At 29.9% G+C, this 15,065-nt stretch overlaps 2 protein-coding genes across 2 annotated transcripts in view; one reads left to right on the forward strand and one right to left on the reverse strand.

Moving 5' to 3' along the window:
- The first annotated feature begins 199 nt into the window (after nucleotides 1-199).
- On the forward strand, nucleotides 200-10,953 carry LOC113378133 (SET domain-containing protein SmydA-8-like). The gene is made up of 12 exons (XM_026618659.1): nucleotides 200-333; nucleotides 584-738; nucleotides 904-1,015; nucleotides 4,985-5,266; nucleotides 5,421-5,571; nucleotides 5,760-6,038; nucleotides 6,936-7,064; nucleotides 7,309-7,447; nucleotides 8,018-8,109; nucleotides 9,452-9,590; nucleotides 10,413-10,501; nucleotides 10,632-10,953. The coding sequence occupies exons 3-12, from the start codon at nucleotides 954-956 to the stop codon at nucleotides 10,830-10,832; spliced, it is 1,563 nt and encodes a 520-aa protein (XP_026474444.1). The 5' UTR covers nucleotides 200-333; nucleotides 584-738; nucleotides 904-953; the 3' UTR covers nucleotides 10,833-10,953.
- Nucleotides 10,954-13,818: 2,865 nt separating this feature from the next.
- The window catches only part of LOC113378748 (putative phosphatidate phosphatase), an 89,930-nt gene continuing 88,683 nt past the window's right edge, over nucleotides 13,819-15,065 (reverse strand). The window contains exon 6 of the mRNA XM_026619327.1: nucleotides 13,819-13,897. The gene's annotated coding sequence lies outside the window, so the exon portion shown is untranslated. The remainder of the gene's footprint in view (nucleotides 13,898-15,065) is intronic.

Below are 15,065 nucleotides of genomic sequence, written 5' to 3' on the forward strand. Positions count from 1 at the left end.
ACATTTTAACAATGATGAATTAGCTGGGAGTTTTACTGAACATAGCCGGAAAGTTGTTTATTTGATATGTGTTATTTGTTATTCAAAGTCAAATTAAACCCGCCCGACCCGCTCTCGCCCTTTCTACCCGCTCTACGTGTATTATAAGGTCTATGCATGATAGATACCATGATTGTTTCATGATTTGTATTATTTTGAACTGTCGTTGCCTTTGGCTAGTGCAATTACCAAAGCTATATTATATATCACTCAAAAAGTTTTATAAGACCGTATTGTAAAACTTAATAGTTTGAATGATTTGTGATTCTGCGGAATATATCTCATTATTTTACGGTAAGTTATCCTCTTCTTCTTCTCTTCTTTTATCTATGAAGTTATCTTTACATATTGACAATATAATTGATTTTGTTTTTGGTCACTATAAGTATCAATAAATATGTATTAGCCTTTATTCCTGGTTCCTAAATCCAATAATATTGAAAAACCAGCTGTAAAAATATCATTATACATACAAATACAATAAGTAATATAATATAATAATAAAACAATAATTAAAATATTTCATTTGATAAATTTTTGACAGGTGCATATAACATGAACATAGGGGGTGAATCACATTAGATAGACCATCACCAGATATAAGGAAAAAAATCGGACTGAAAAATAGAAAAATTGAAGTGCCAGAAGCGATTTGAAGCACACACTAACTAATCGCACACGTTACAGTATAACAAATAGGTGCACGCATTTTTCTAAACTTTATGTGTATAGATATTTGTAATTTTCAAATTTGAAAAATTTCTCATAATTCTTTTCAACATTTAATACGATCGAGAAAGCATCTATTAAAATTAGATGAGCACTAAATTCTATTTTTAACACAAGCCGTTTCGCATTCTACAGTTTACAGATCTGACTTATACGAGACGAGATTTTACAAGTATATAAGAGTTATGGCCGAGGATACGTTTGTCCACAATAAATTAAAAATATTAACGAACGATGCACTTGGCAGGTTAGTAAAAATGACATGGTTTATGTTTTTTCTATTACTACTGTAAATAAGTTAAATATGCGTCAATTATTATTATTATTATTGATCCGCACGCGGACAGATACATGGGGTTAAACACTACAGTGTTTATAGTTTACTTTTTAGTTTCTCAATTTTTTCTGATATGTTTTTTGTGGCTGAACTTTCTATTTCCTGAAATTTTTCATTTCGCGCATGCCGTCCATAATCTGCATTCTTCTAATTAATACTCTTTTTTATTCATGCTTCTATTCATAAATCTTTTAGCCCTTTTTCTTGTCGTACGATGCACAAGAAACCCTTTTTCTACATGCGCTTCAATGTGATACTTGTTTATCTATGGTGGGCTTCCAGTTTCGTTTTCTTTTCAACTTCTGAAAAATTCTTATTTCTCTCTCTCTCTCTTTACATATATTTGAAGTATTTAGAAGGTTATATTTAGGTTTTTATTTATTTTTTATTTATTTTAATTTTATTTGAACAGCGATCAGAACTTATGGGTTCTATGAGCTGTTGTGATTAATATCTTACAATCTACGTTTGTTTTATTACAGATGGCAACCCAAACAGTTGTCACATCTCTGTATGATAAATTTTTATTACAATCTCTGTAATAGGGCAAGTATGGTGCAACAATGCCGGATGAGGGCTATTTTTACTTGGAAACATATTGCTATCTATACTTCCAAGTGAAAATCGTTGTCACTGCTGCCTAACAACAGGCTGCTCGAAGTGGGTATCGAACCCGGGACCTCTGAAACAAGTCCCGTCGCTGTTAACCGCTTACCTACGGGCGAGCCCTATATTTAGGTTAATATAAAAAATATTTTGTATTTTTCCTGGTTTGATTACTGAATGACGACACACATTAAGTGTCAAAACGTTTAATATAATAAAGAAATTTTCTATATTAACCTTCTCATAATTCGACGATTGGGCTCTAAATACTTCAAATATGTATGTAATGTAACATCGACAAAACTATCAACACACACACAGACACACACACACACACACATATATATATACATATATATATATATATATATATATATTTTTTTTTTGAATGTTGATTTTCAGCCAATCGTCGAAATAAAAAAAAAAACAAAAAAATAATAAAATATTTATTTATACGTTTCGACACGCATTGTGTGTGTGTCATCATTCACCAACCCAATTTGAATTTTTTTTACAGTATCTAAAAGAATTTTCACAAAGTTAAAAAAAAATTAAATTGAATATATATTATAGATTAAAAGATAAAATGAGAAGTAAAAAATTTGATACATTCCACACCAGGAAAAACAATAAATTTTTTTTTATTAATTAATATTTAGAAAATTTACAATATAAAGTAAACAATTTTTGGTTTTAAATTTAATTTGATTTTTTTTAAAACTTTGTAAAAATTCTCTTAGATACTGTAAAAAAAATTCAAAAAGGGTTGCTGAATGATGACGTACAATCCGTGTCGAAACGTATAAAAAATATTTTATTTGTTTTCTTTTATTTCGATGATTGGCTAAAATTATCATTCAAAAAAATGTCTCAACGCCGTACAAAAAAATTTAAACCTTATAACCATTTGAGCCCCTGGGAGCAAGGAAATTCGAAAATGACTATTTTAAGGACCATCCTAATATATATATATATATATATATATATATATATATATACTGCAAAATACTTCAAATATATATATATATATATATATATATATATATATATAGGGTGGTCCTTAATATGGACATTTTCGAATTTTCTTGCTCCCAAGGGCTCAAGTGGTTCCAAATTGATAAAAAACAATTCTCTGAAAGTTTTAGCTCTTGATATTAACTTTTAGATAGAGCGCAATTCAATCAAACTTCGTATGGAAATAGCATGGAAAAAATATTTTAGCAAATAAAAAAAATATAGCAATAAAATAATTTTTTTAGGTATAACTTAGCGAAAAATGAATTAAACGTGAAAATTCGTGTCATTTTTTATTGAAAATACGACGTTCTGAATTTATTTTGAAAATTATTCATGTTATTTCCATACAAATCTTTGATTATATATATATATATATATATATATATATATATATATACAGTAGAACCTCGATTATCCGGACCTCGGTTATACGGATTCGCGATTATCCGGACATAATCGCTTCGGAACTTGCATATTCTGATGTGCATATATACATTAATACATTCTCTGTTTTGACGTGCATATATACATTTTTAAAGGGTGGTGTTATCCCTTAAAGATAAAATAAATATTATAGAATCATTAAAAAAGGCGAAACCGGCCGTAAGTTAGCTGATAGGTATGGTGTAGGTACATCCACTATAAGCGATATTAAAAAGAATGCCGATTCAATTTTGTCGTACACTTGCAAGTTAGACAGTGAAGAGGGTAGTGAAAATCAGAAAATGGTGAAGAGACCGAAAAATGAACTCTTAGAAGAAGCTCTATATTGTTGGTTTTTACAAAAACGATCAACAGGACAACCGATATCTAGATCTTTACTCTGTGAAAAGGCATTACAGTTAAATGAAAAATTAGGCGGCGTTGAATCGTTTGTGGCAAGTAGTGGATTGATTTTTGTTGATATCTATGTATGTATTTGTTATTTTTGATAAACAAAACATTATTCTTCATCATTTGGATTATCCGGATTTTCGATTATCCGGATGCCTATCGACAACAATTAGTTCGGATAATCGAGATTTTACTATATATATATGACGAGTGAGCCGCCACAAAGCGGTTTGGGTTCTTCGACATACGAGCAAAATTCGAGATACGAGCTTTTGGCAATTAGAAGTTATCTCGATAAATGTTAATAGCAAAATGAAACTAGTGGTGCAATGAACATTGGTGTAGAACCCACAGAAATGTAAACAAATAGTACTTATAATAATATTATAAAATATCTCATATTTTCATGTCCATATGTCTAAAAATAATCTTTGGCCGCCAAATGCCATTTTTTTACTTTTTTCAGTGGATCTACGAAACCGCTAGACCTTTCTTTCCAACAGTAATTTGTTCTTCATTTTTTTAATACAATAAAAATTTTTCTTTAATTATTGAAATCGGACGGTCCGTTTTCTCAAAAACTGAATTACAATTTTTGGCACTGTTTGCCCCGTATCCCGAAACGGATGATGGATCTGGCTTTGCCAAAAACTAATCAGCACGTCTCCCTATCAATAGGAATCAAAAGCTTTTCGAATCATTCAAATCGGTTGAAACCTATTCTCGAAATCACCGACAAAAATTTGTATTTGCACATACATACACACACATACATCAATTTTTCCTAATGTACGCCAAAATATTCAGAAGGTTTTATATATGTGTAACCTTTGCTCAAGAAACCATATCTCTAAAAGGATTTCTGATGTCCCGCATTGATCCAAAGTTAAGGTTAAATTTTGAAAAATTCCGTCTTGATCCATTTAGAGTGCTCCAACCGTATCCAAATGTATGACCGACACCCATTAACTTTGGAAGACCTGTGGTTCACCACTGGAAAAAATCATTTTTGCTACTTTGCATGACAAAAAATAGCATCTGCTTGCTTGCATGCTTTGCCTCTTTTTATTACAAAAAAATGTTCAACTTATGATTGAAGAACAATTTTGCTCACATCCCGGTATTTCTTTATAACAATCTAATAATTTTTATTTATTACTGAGATAATTATTTATTTATTCGGATAATATATTTATTTGTATTTATAACTTTTTATTTCATTTGGCCATATAGACCAATTATTTACACCTAGAAATATTAATCATTTTTCGAGTAGAAATAATTTTTTATTTTTCGTGTTTCCTTAAAGTTGAAAATACTGAATGCTTCGCTAATAATATTTTACGATAGCAATATTGAACTTGTAGCACATATTATTTTGTAAAATAAATTAATTTGCTTACCTTTGTATTTATTTCTAAGGCACTTAGTGACCGAGGAAGCGATAAAGAAGGGAGAACGATTAATACTCGATCCTGCTCTTGTAATTGGCCCCCATGTAATATCCGGCCCAGTATGTCTCAATTGCTGGACGCCTGTGCCTCCTGCTTCCTTCTGTCGGCGTTGTAGCAGATGCGATATTGCCCCTTTGTGTTCTTCTTGCTTCGAGATGGTTCCCAACGATCAAGTTAAAGATGACAACCAAAATATAAGACATAATCTTCAGGAGTGCAATGCTTTTCAGAAATCTACCCTTAACCACAAGTAAATCTATACTTTAGAATCATCCGTATTTGCAATTTAATTTATTAAAAATATATTTCAATAATTAATAAACAATATTTGTGTATCAATATTATCATTGTAGCCGCCCATAAAATTTAGCTTACTAAAATATTTTTTTTTTTCACGTTACAAGCACTTTGATAAATAATTTGCACGTCGTGATGCCGCTCAGATGCTTGCTGCTGAGTGAGCAGAAGCTACAAGAAGTGATGAAGATGGAAGCGCACCAGGAGAAAAGAAGGAACAAGGCAATTTGGCATTTATATAGAGCAGTAGTAATCAAGGTTACGATACACTAAAATTTATTCTAATGTCTGATTCTTACGCAATTCATTTCATAAATTCTTTGCTAAAATCTTCCAATGATGAAACGGTTCATAAGTATTTGCACAATGTAAATACATACAACTGTACTATAATAATAAATTGCAAAAAATATAAATTTTCAAAGTTAAAACATGATATCCTTAAGGCATTGTACGATTTTGGATTGGTCGACCCGGAGAAATGGAACGAAGAGTCATTGCAGCGGCTTTGTGGAATTCTGGACGTAAACACTTTCGAAATTCGATGTCCAGCTGGGACATCCTCTACCGCCAGAGCCCTATTTCCGTTGGCGTCTCTGATGTCTCACGATTGTACTCCAAATGCCCATATTACGTTAGACAAAAAGCATCACATTCGCTCTTTTGCCTCACGCGATATTGCAGAAGGGACTACAATCTGCTGCACTTATACCAGCATCATGCAGGTGAGAGGCTTAGTTAAGCTTAAACCGTCCAATTCTATGTACACTCAATTTGTTTCTACAAACACTCGGATACGAATCCAATAACCTGATTTTATACCAAATTCTTTCGCGTGCCCTGTGATTTTGATATTTCGATATTAATGCTGATATTCTATTTTAGAGAAGACAATATTAGTATTCTTATTTGAGTTATTTATTGAAATATTATTTGTATCTTTGTCGTCAACTAATTGCACTTTGACAAAACAATTTGAGTTTGTTTTTAAGACTAAAGTAAATAACTATATATCAGCAAAAAAACGTAATTTTCAAGAAAATGGAAAACGTATTAATTAAAATTATTGACCATTTGATTCTATACATAATACATATTTACGATCTTTCTGGCAATTTATGAATAGCATTTCAAGAAAACTGTTTCTTCTTTGAACTAAACCATTCATCGAACCAATTTCTAACTTCTTTGAAATCATCGATGCGAAAAGTTGATAGTCGGATAATTTTCTATCACATTTTTGAAGCAACATTTCAGAGAAGATTTTTCATTTGCCTGCCATTCAATTGATATGACACCCTTCTTTCAAATTTTCGAATCTTTCTGGTCATGAATCGTTTCTTGAGTCATATCTAACGCTTTAGCCTATTGTTTTCGAGTTTGGCTTATTGTTAGGTCTTCGCCCAATAACTCCATTTTCCATATTAAGACTTTTTTACATGTGTATAAGCTTTTAACTTATTTACATTTATAATATTTATAATATAATTATTTAACGTTTATAATTATTATATATTTACAGTCAATTTTAACAGAGCAAAACTTTCTCTTCAATCTTAACAAAAATTTCAACAGAATTTTTATGTGATTTATTAAATTTTTTATTGAATTTAACTGTTTAGCCTACATGGAGAAGAAGAGAGCATTTACGTGAAGGGAAATATTTCGAGTGCATGTGTGAACGCTGCAAAGACGCAACGGAGTTTGGAACACATTTGCAATCCCTCATATGCACCGGTTGTTCCGGGCAGGTATGTTTCAGAACCACAATTCGATCATTCGAACGTGCCATTTCAATGTCATTATAATATTTGATATTTATAGCAATCAGACCGTTTCAAAATGGTCTTCATAATCCACAAACACTCATACACACAAAGCCAGGAATCACCCAACACAGGTTGACACACCCATAAAAGACATTAGTCATGTTATTCAGTAATATTTTAATTGATTTGATGAAATATATTTTGCTTTATATACTGATAATAACAGGTCATTCCAACAAATCCCACTTCACCAGACCCATGGTCTAGTGGCAATTCCTGGTCGTGTTTAAGTTGCAATAAAAGTTATGAAGCAACATCTATCAAAGCCTTGCTCGATGCTTTCGAGGCCAGAATAGCTATTACAGGTAAGAATCAAACAAGTGATTTACTAAATGGAATTTAATCACTGATACAAACGTTAAACTTTTATTGATATTAAATTGTATGAGTACCAAAAGTCATTTGATGCATCTCATGTATAATGTCGCACGACTTATCTATTTATCATATTCAAACATGTTTTAGTTTCATTAAATGATTTATTAAAATAGAATTAATTATTATGTTAATTAAAAATATCACGAATGGCAATTAACTTTTCCATGCAATTAATAGCAGAAACAGAAACCAAAATGATTAGAGCGGTGGTTAGATTTCATTGTTAGACGTATCTAGTTCTATCCCTTATAAAACATTACTTTATTTGTATCGTTGTATTTCATATTATGTACGATATAGCGTATTTTTTCGAGTGCTGGCAGATTTGTAGATTTGTAAACAGGCAAGAATTTAGCAAAAGATTTTAAATTGTGTATGTGTAAAATATTCCGAAAATAATGTAGGTACAGAAACGTCAGAGTAAAATTGTATGAAATCATTTGAGTGCTATTAATTATTTTATAGTAATATTTTAGTAAATTAACATAATTTTATAGACAAAACCAACGAAGAAGCTCTTGAAACTCTTCTCTCGAGTATGTGCCAAACTTTGACACCACACCATTATCTGATGTTAGATGTAAAGCAGGTACGTAACATGCAGTATTCCTTATAAATATAAATAAATTTATATATATATATATATATATATATATATATATATATATGTAACACTTAACAGGGTGTTCCAGACCTTGACATCAAGTCGAAACGGAGTGATAGTATTGACCTTAACTGTCCTGAAACATTACGTGAATTATGAGCTTTTAAGTGCAACCTAGAGCATTGGAGAAATTATGACCAGTTTTCGGTTATTGTGGTTAACTTTTATTAATTTTGTCATTTAAACGTCGGAACCATAACCGTGAAAAACATTTCGAGGGCCACAGTAAAACAAATACCACAATCGCCCCGAGTTTTCAAGAATTAAAGCTTTTTGTAAAATCGGTCGACTTTGAGAGGACCTTCTTTAAAAAAAATGTACCAAAGCGTGTTGGGAAACATAAAAAATTGGCGTCCTTAATCATGACTATAACATGGTACTTAGTAATAAAAATTTAAGGCAAATTGCTGGAACTTCCCGTACCGTAACAAAATGTTCGCGAAATATGAAATTTTTCAAATAGAAATTATTATAAATAAATTAATACTAATTAAAACTAATCACCACTTCTCCCCATCATTAGGAACTAAATGTTTTTTAGATAAATCAAATCGGATGCTCAGTTCTCTCAAATTCTCGATTTTTATTTTTGGCACTCTTTGCTCTGTATCTCCGTAACGGTTGGATCTGCCTTTGCGAAAAACTAATCAGCACATCTCCCTATCAATAGAAACGATTGTTTTTTAAACAAATTGGTTGATCCGTGCGTCCGAAAGCGTGAACAAAAAATGCCGACATACAAAACACACACACACATCCATTTTTTCTGAGGTATGCCAAAATGTTCAGAAACCTTCAAAACGTGAAGATATATAAAATACGGGAAGTTAAAAGTGGTCATAATTTCCGCAGAGGTTGCGCTTAAAAGCTCATAATTTCCAAATAACGTGAGATATTTTTTTCTAAATTTATTTAGGACAGTTAAGATCAAGACTATCATCCCGTTTCGACTTGACGTTAAGTTCTGGGACACAGTGTTTGTATATATATATATATATATATATATATATACGTATACACACACATATATATATATATATATATATATGTGTGTATGTATATCAAGGGTGATCGAATTTCAGAATAAAATCGCACATAAACAAAATCGCATGGTTTCACTGAAAATATACAAACATACAAATACACATACATTCGCATACACATGCACATTCATGAAAACTGTGTTGACATCGGAAAGTTTTAGTATATTATGATCAATTATATTATAAAGATCATAATATCCAAATAGAAAACTCGTATATTTTAGACGCTGGCTGCTTTGTTACGTGACAAATATACTGACGCAGATGATGCCCCCATTGATGCATTACGCCGAAAAACCAGCTTATGCTCAGAGTTGGTGAATGTTTTAGAAACACTGGAACCGGGTTTATCTCGCCTGACAGGTAAGATTTTGATTCGAACTTGCGTTTTCCGCAGGAATGACACACTCCTGTATGAAACAGCATATTACAAAAAGATACAACAGCATATTTTAGGATTTTTTAATAAATATCAATAGAAAGATTAAAAAAAAAAATTAAAAATTGCACTTCTAAAGAACTAAAAATGATAAAAACAAATTAGCATTCGGAATACTTGCCATAGGGTAAGTTACATTAATCTCAAAAAAATCGAAAATAGTTTTTTGATATATATTTACGTTTCAAAGGTTTCTGAACATTTTGGCATACCTTACAATTAGAAAAAATGGATGTGCGTATGTGTATGTGCGGATACACATTGAGAACACGTAACAACCGATTTAAATAATTCAAAAACATTTGATTCGTATTGATCAGGAGACGTGCTGATTAGTTTTTGGGAAAGACAGGGCAAAACGTGCCAAAAATGGAAATTCAATTTTTGAGAGAACGGTGTGTCCAATTTCAATAATTCAAGAAACATTACACTTGTATTGACAAAATGAAGAACTGGTTAAGTTTTTGGAAAGGCAGGTCTAGAGGTTTCGGAGATTCAATAAAAACAAAATGAAAAAATATCATGTGAAGGTCAAAAACGATTATTAGACACATGCACATCACATTACCAGATATTTTATAAAGATATTAATAACAAGTATGAATTTTGTTCACATTTCTATGTGACGTACCAATTTTCATCCGTTTGGCGCCGACGCAATAAACAAACTCATATTACAGACTACTAATGAATAAGATGTATGTTATGATTTAGCTTTCAATTTTTACATTTTTTTACGATTTTAGGAATAGCTTATTACGAATTATTCGTCGCCACAAGTCAGCAGGCCAACTGCGAGCTAGTGACTGAATCCATATCCTCTGAAGAGTTCCTAGTAAGTGTTGTTACGCTTCAAGTTAATCTTTAATTGAAGAATAATGATGAAAACCTTCACATGCAAAATCATAACATAATATCTGCTTTAAATCTATTATTTTAAATGTATTTTTCAAACATACTTCCAGAGTCGTATAAAATCAGCTGAAGGCATGTTAAGATCAGCAATCAATCTTTTAATATACGAACCGGACAATACACCAGAGGGAGCTCTAGTCAAGGCTGCATTCCAGGACTTGCATTTAATAAAGAATGCGCCATATTTGTTTGAAGATGGTCATCCTCCCAAAATCCAAAAACCGAGGTTCTCATCTTTTGGCCGATTCTGAATTCGTATTGTTGAACCCACGAACAAAATTTTATAGAACGCATTTTAAAATAATGTATTCCATGGGTTATTTTAGGTTAACATTTTTTTACGTCGAAAACTATATATGGATCGTTCAACCTGGTTACCAAATTTTATATGAATGTATAAAATTTATATTTAATATTATATGAAAAGACCCTGAATATATCCTGTTATTTAAAAAGGAAAAAAAAGAAAATTTTGCAAAAAAATCGACTAACAATAAGAGAACTAACCATCTAAGAAGAATAATATGGGATACTTCATTAATCATAATATCTTAAAATCCTTTCACTTCATAATTCTTGCACCCTGAAAAGATATATATTTTCGTTCCCTATATTTTAAAATATACAAGTGATTTGTTTATATCATAATAAATTTATTTTAAAAAAATTGTTATTTTATAAATAAACCAGATTAAGTATTTAAACAATTTTTCAGAATAATTTTGTATAACTAGTAGTATCATATTGGTCATAATATTTCTACAAAGTAGGCTGTAATCATTTAATCAATCAAGACTCACAAATATGACTATTTGTGGATAATTACATCTAAACTAGCAATATCACAATTCATACAATTTTTTTTGCTCGTGACAAAAAAATAATTCTACGTGAATAATATGAAGTTACAATTTTAATACTGACAAAATTTTACTTCGCATATGTAATTAGTTGCCGGAATTAGATTAATTTTATGTATATAGATAAAATAAATCTATTTTTGCAAAAAAAAACCTAGATTACCTTCGCTAGTAAAATTTAAATAAATACTTGATTGTCGCAAATAATTTAATATTAAACTAAAATTATCGAACACAATATGCGAAGATTTTTTGTATATTAATTGTAACTTCTTGATACGCCCTACTTATGCCACTTATACTTAAATTTTCATTATATATTTTAATAATTTTAGACATATATAATATTAAAAACTTACGTAAATACAAGTATTCACAAGGTTTCAAAATAAAATATAAATATATAAATAAATGAACGCACATAACCGCATTTGTATAATTTAAATTGAAAATGCTATTATTGCGCCAGCATTTTAAATAATAAATATCATGACATACATGAAAAAAATTAAATAATTTTTATTTTCAAAGTTCAATTTTTGAGTGAAATTTGTGTGACTGAACTATCGTTCAATAAACTATTAGAACTAATTGTTTCCTGACAAAACATAGTATTTAAAATACACATAGTATTTAAAAAAAACTATTTTTTGTTAATTTATTATTTTTTGTTAATTTTGTTATTTTATTACGTAAAAAGATCTAAATTAAGTGAGCTAAATCTAAAAAATAAAAACAAGTACGCCATATTATTTTTTTAACTTTTTGACTTAAATAATCTTTTTAAAATGTAAATCAATAGTGTACTGAACGATGTTAAATTTTTTTTTATAAACATATACACCTATTCCCCGTTTTACACATTTTAGATCTTACATGGTTTTCTAATTTATTGATTTTTCATTTACACAAAATTATAAACATCATAAACAACTATAATTTGCTCAAATCTACAATAATATTTTCATTGTTTTACTGTCAAAACACAATACTACAAAACGAATGTTAGGGTTACGAATTCTTAGTAGTCTATGATGGAAATATGCAGATGGGAACTCTGCGTTTTATGATTAAAACTAAATTGTATGTGTGTATAAGCTTGTTGTTTGAAATACCAAAACAATGAGATCATCTTAAATGAATTTCTAATTTTAATTTTTATATATGAAGAAAATGCAATATTTTTTTTATTATTGAAATAAATTAATTTTTATATTTTAATGAATGTGTTTGTTATTCATCCTCTTAAAAACTGACAAAAATAGACTTTAAATAAGGTTTTTCACAGTGATTTTCGTATAGCACTGTTTTTCCATATAAGAGTGCATTTTTCGAGTTTTTTATGGAACCTATTTTACGTGTAAAGTGGGGGATCGATGTAATTATAATCAAAAATAAAAATTTCGAATGTAATCAATCCACCCATAAAAACAATATAATAATCTTTGAAGGGCCACTGCCATTTCACACCTCTTCCAATCAACAAATACCATTATTGTAATACATTTTTATATAACTAAACTAAAATAACTTTATTGACATTATTTAAGTCATTATTTCTTCAAAATATTATCTTAATATTAATAAAAATATAAAATTTCATCAGTCGCACACACGTTATTTGTAAGCCAAGCGGCACAAACAGATTTCATTGCTCATTATATATTGATTCATTTTAACCACTTAAAAACAATATAATTTTTTATGTAACCAATTCAAATTAAAAAAAAAAACAATATAATATTTGCTTTCGGGATCGATATTAAATAAATACTTATAAACTATAAACATCGCACAATAATCGTTTATTGCCCTATTGTGGTTAGTTGTGGACCGTCACATTTTAAAGCAGAAAAAAAAAGACTAATACATTATTAATTAATAATACTTTAATTGATAATTTAAATCGATGTATATGTACGAAGAAAATAATTAAAACAACATTTGCTAAAAACTCTTGTACAATAAAATGTGACTTGTATTCCGTTGAAAAATATATAAACTAGAAAATTATACCATCCCAGATCACCGTATTATTTCACATACGATCTGACCCTGTCAGACCAGAAATGGTATCAAGATAAAAAAGTATTAAAAAATAAGGACAGCGATTTTATAAATATGCAATATATACTATGCAAAAATTTCTGACAATTTTTATCATTTGTCAAAATCTTCTAAATTGCCGGGTCTGAATGGGCCTAGATTATTAGATAAATAATTATTCTTAAAAATAAATATGAAGTACGGTCGCAAATCTAAGCATGATTATACAATTTCAGTAAACGATAAATAAAGTTAAGAGACACAGTCACTTATCAAACAGAAAGAGTGTTGTTCGTCACGCCATTCTGGCTCCTCATATTGACATCGTACTCGTTGTCATTGTAAGTTCCTTTGGCTAAAGAATTCGTGGAGCACCTTTCGGGGCCGAACAGATCCGAGATGTATCTCACCTGCAATAAAAACAATAGACGATGATATCAACGAACGCTATTTATATTTAACAGAATTGAGTAATATATCGGTAATGAACTTATGGAAATATTCTATTGAAGCGGCAACAAATCATGTTTGTTTCATTAGTTCAAATAGATTTTTTTATTCGAATCAAAACCGAACCAAATATAATTCGATTGTATTCCAACCATGTAATTTATTTGAAGTTGTAGACTTCATCTTTACTTATATTTTTAATTAGGAGAAATACAGACAAAATGGTATATATAGACAAAATGAACCAGTGGTTTCATTTAGAAATTTGCAAGTTTTAGTAACGTTGCCGAAACTGCATAGCGTTAAGAAAGCCATAACAATCCTGTCAGATATTGAGCGTCATTGTCACAGTATTGGCGCAGTAATCAGTACCAATGTGCATCACACCTTCATAAGTTAATTTTGAGGGTATTTTTCACACTTTTTCGAGAACCTATTTATTGATATTTGTAATTATTTCAATTAAAATCAATTAACTTATGTTAGTACTAGTAATTTCGATAAATTTTATTACAATAATCAGGTGTTTGATAAAATTTTGATTAATTATTCTTTTTTTTCAATTACGGACAAAATGACATACAATAAACAAAATAACAATATGAATATTTTATATTCTAATATTGTGTAGGTGAAAAGACATACATTACGCAAGCACTATAGGGCCAAAAAAATAAATTAAAACCTGTCAAAGGTGATTGGCTTTTAACTTCTATTCCAAGTATGTAAAGAATGATTGCTATAGAACAAAAGATTACCGGTAAAAAGTAGAGACTTGCATTTGTTGCAAAACCCCCTTTTTCCGTTCCGAGCCCGGTGAAGATTGATTATGATGTATGACTTGAACCCTTTGGGGGGTTCATGCTTTATGTGGTAATGTCCCAAAGAGGACAAAACGATTTATTTGTGAACTGCTTTCTTGAATATTAGCATCCCAGTATGTCCTAACGTTATATGTCATTTTGTCCGTACAATAGAAACAAAATGGTTTTTGTAATTGGTGGTATTTATTCCTCATTAAAAATGTGAATTCGTAATGTGAAGCCGTAATATTTCAGTAAGTTCTATAAGACCATGGTATACATCGCCAAAGAAAGTTTCATAGAAATCGGCCTAATTTTTTTTTAA

This window comes from Ctenocephalides felis, unplaced genomic scaffold (genome assembly GCF_003426905.1).
Source record: "Ctenocephalides felis isolate EL2017-DRISC unplaced genomic scaffold, ASM342690v1 CF-g0.4_SCAFFOLD_01886, whole genome shotgun sequence".
Taxonomy (NCBI): Eukaryota; Metazoa; Arthropoda; class Insecta; order Siphonaptera; family Pulicidae; genus Ctenocephalides; species Ctenocephalides felis.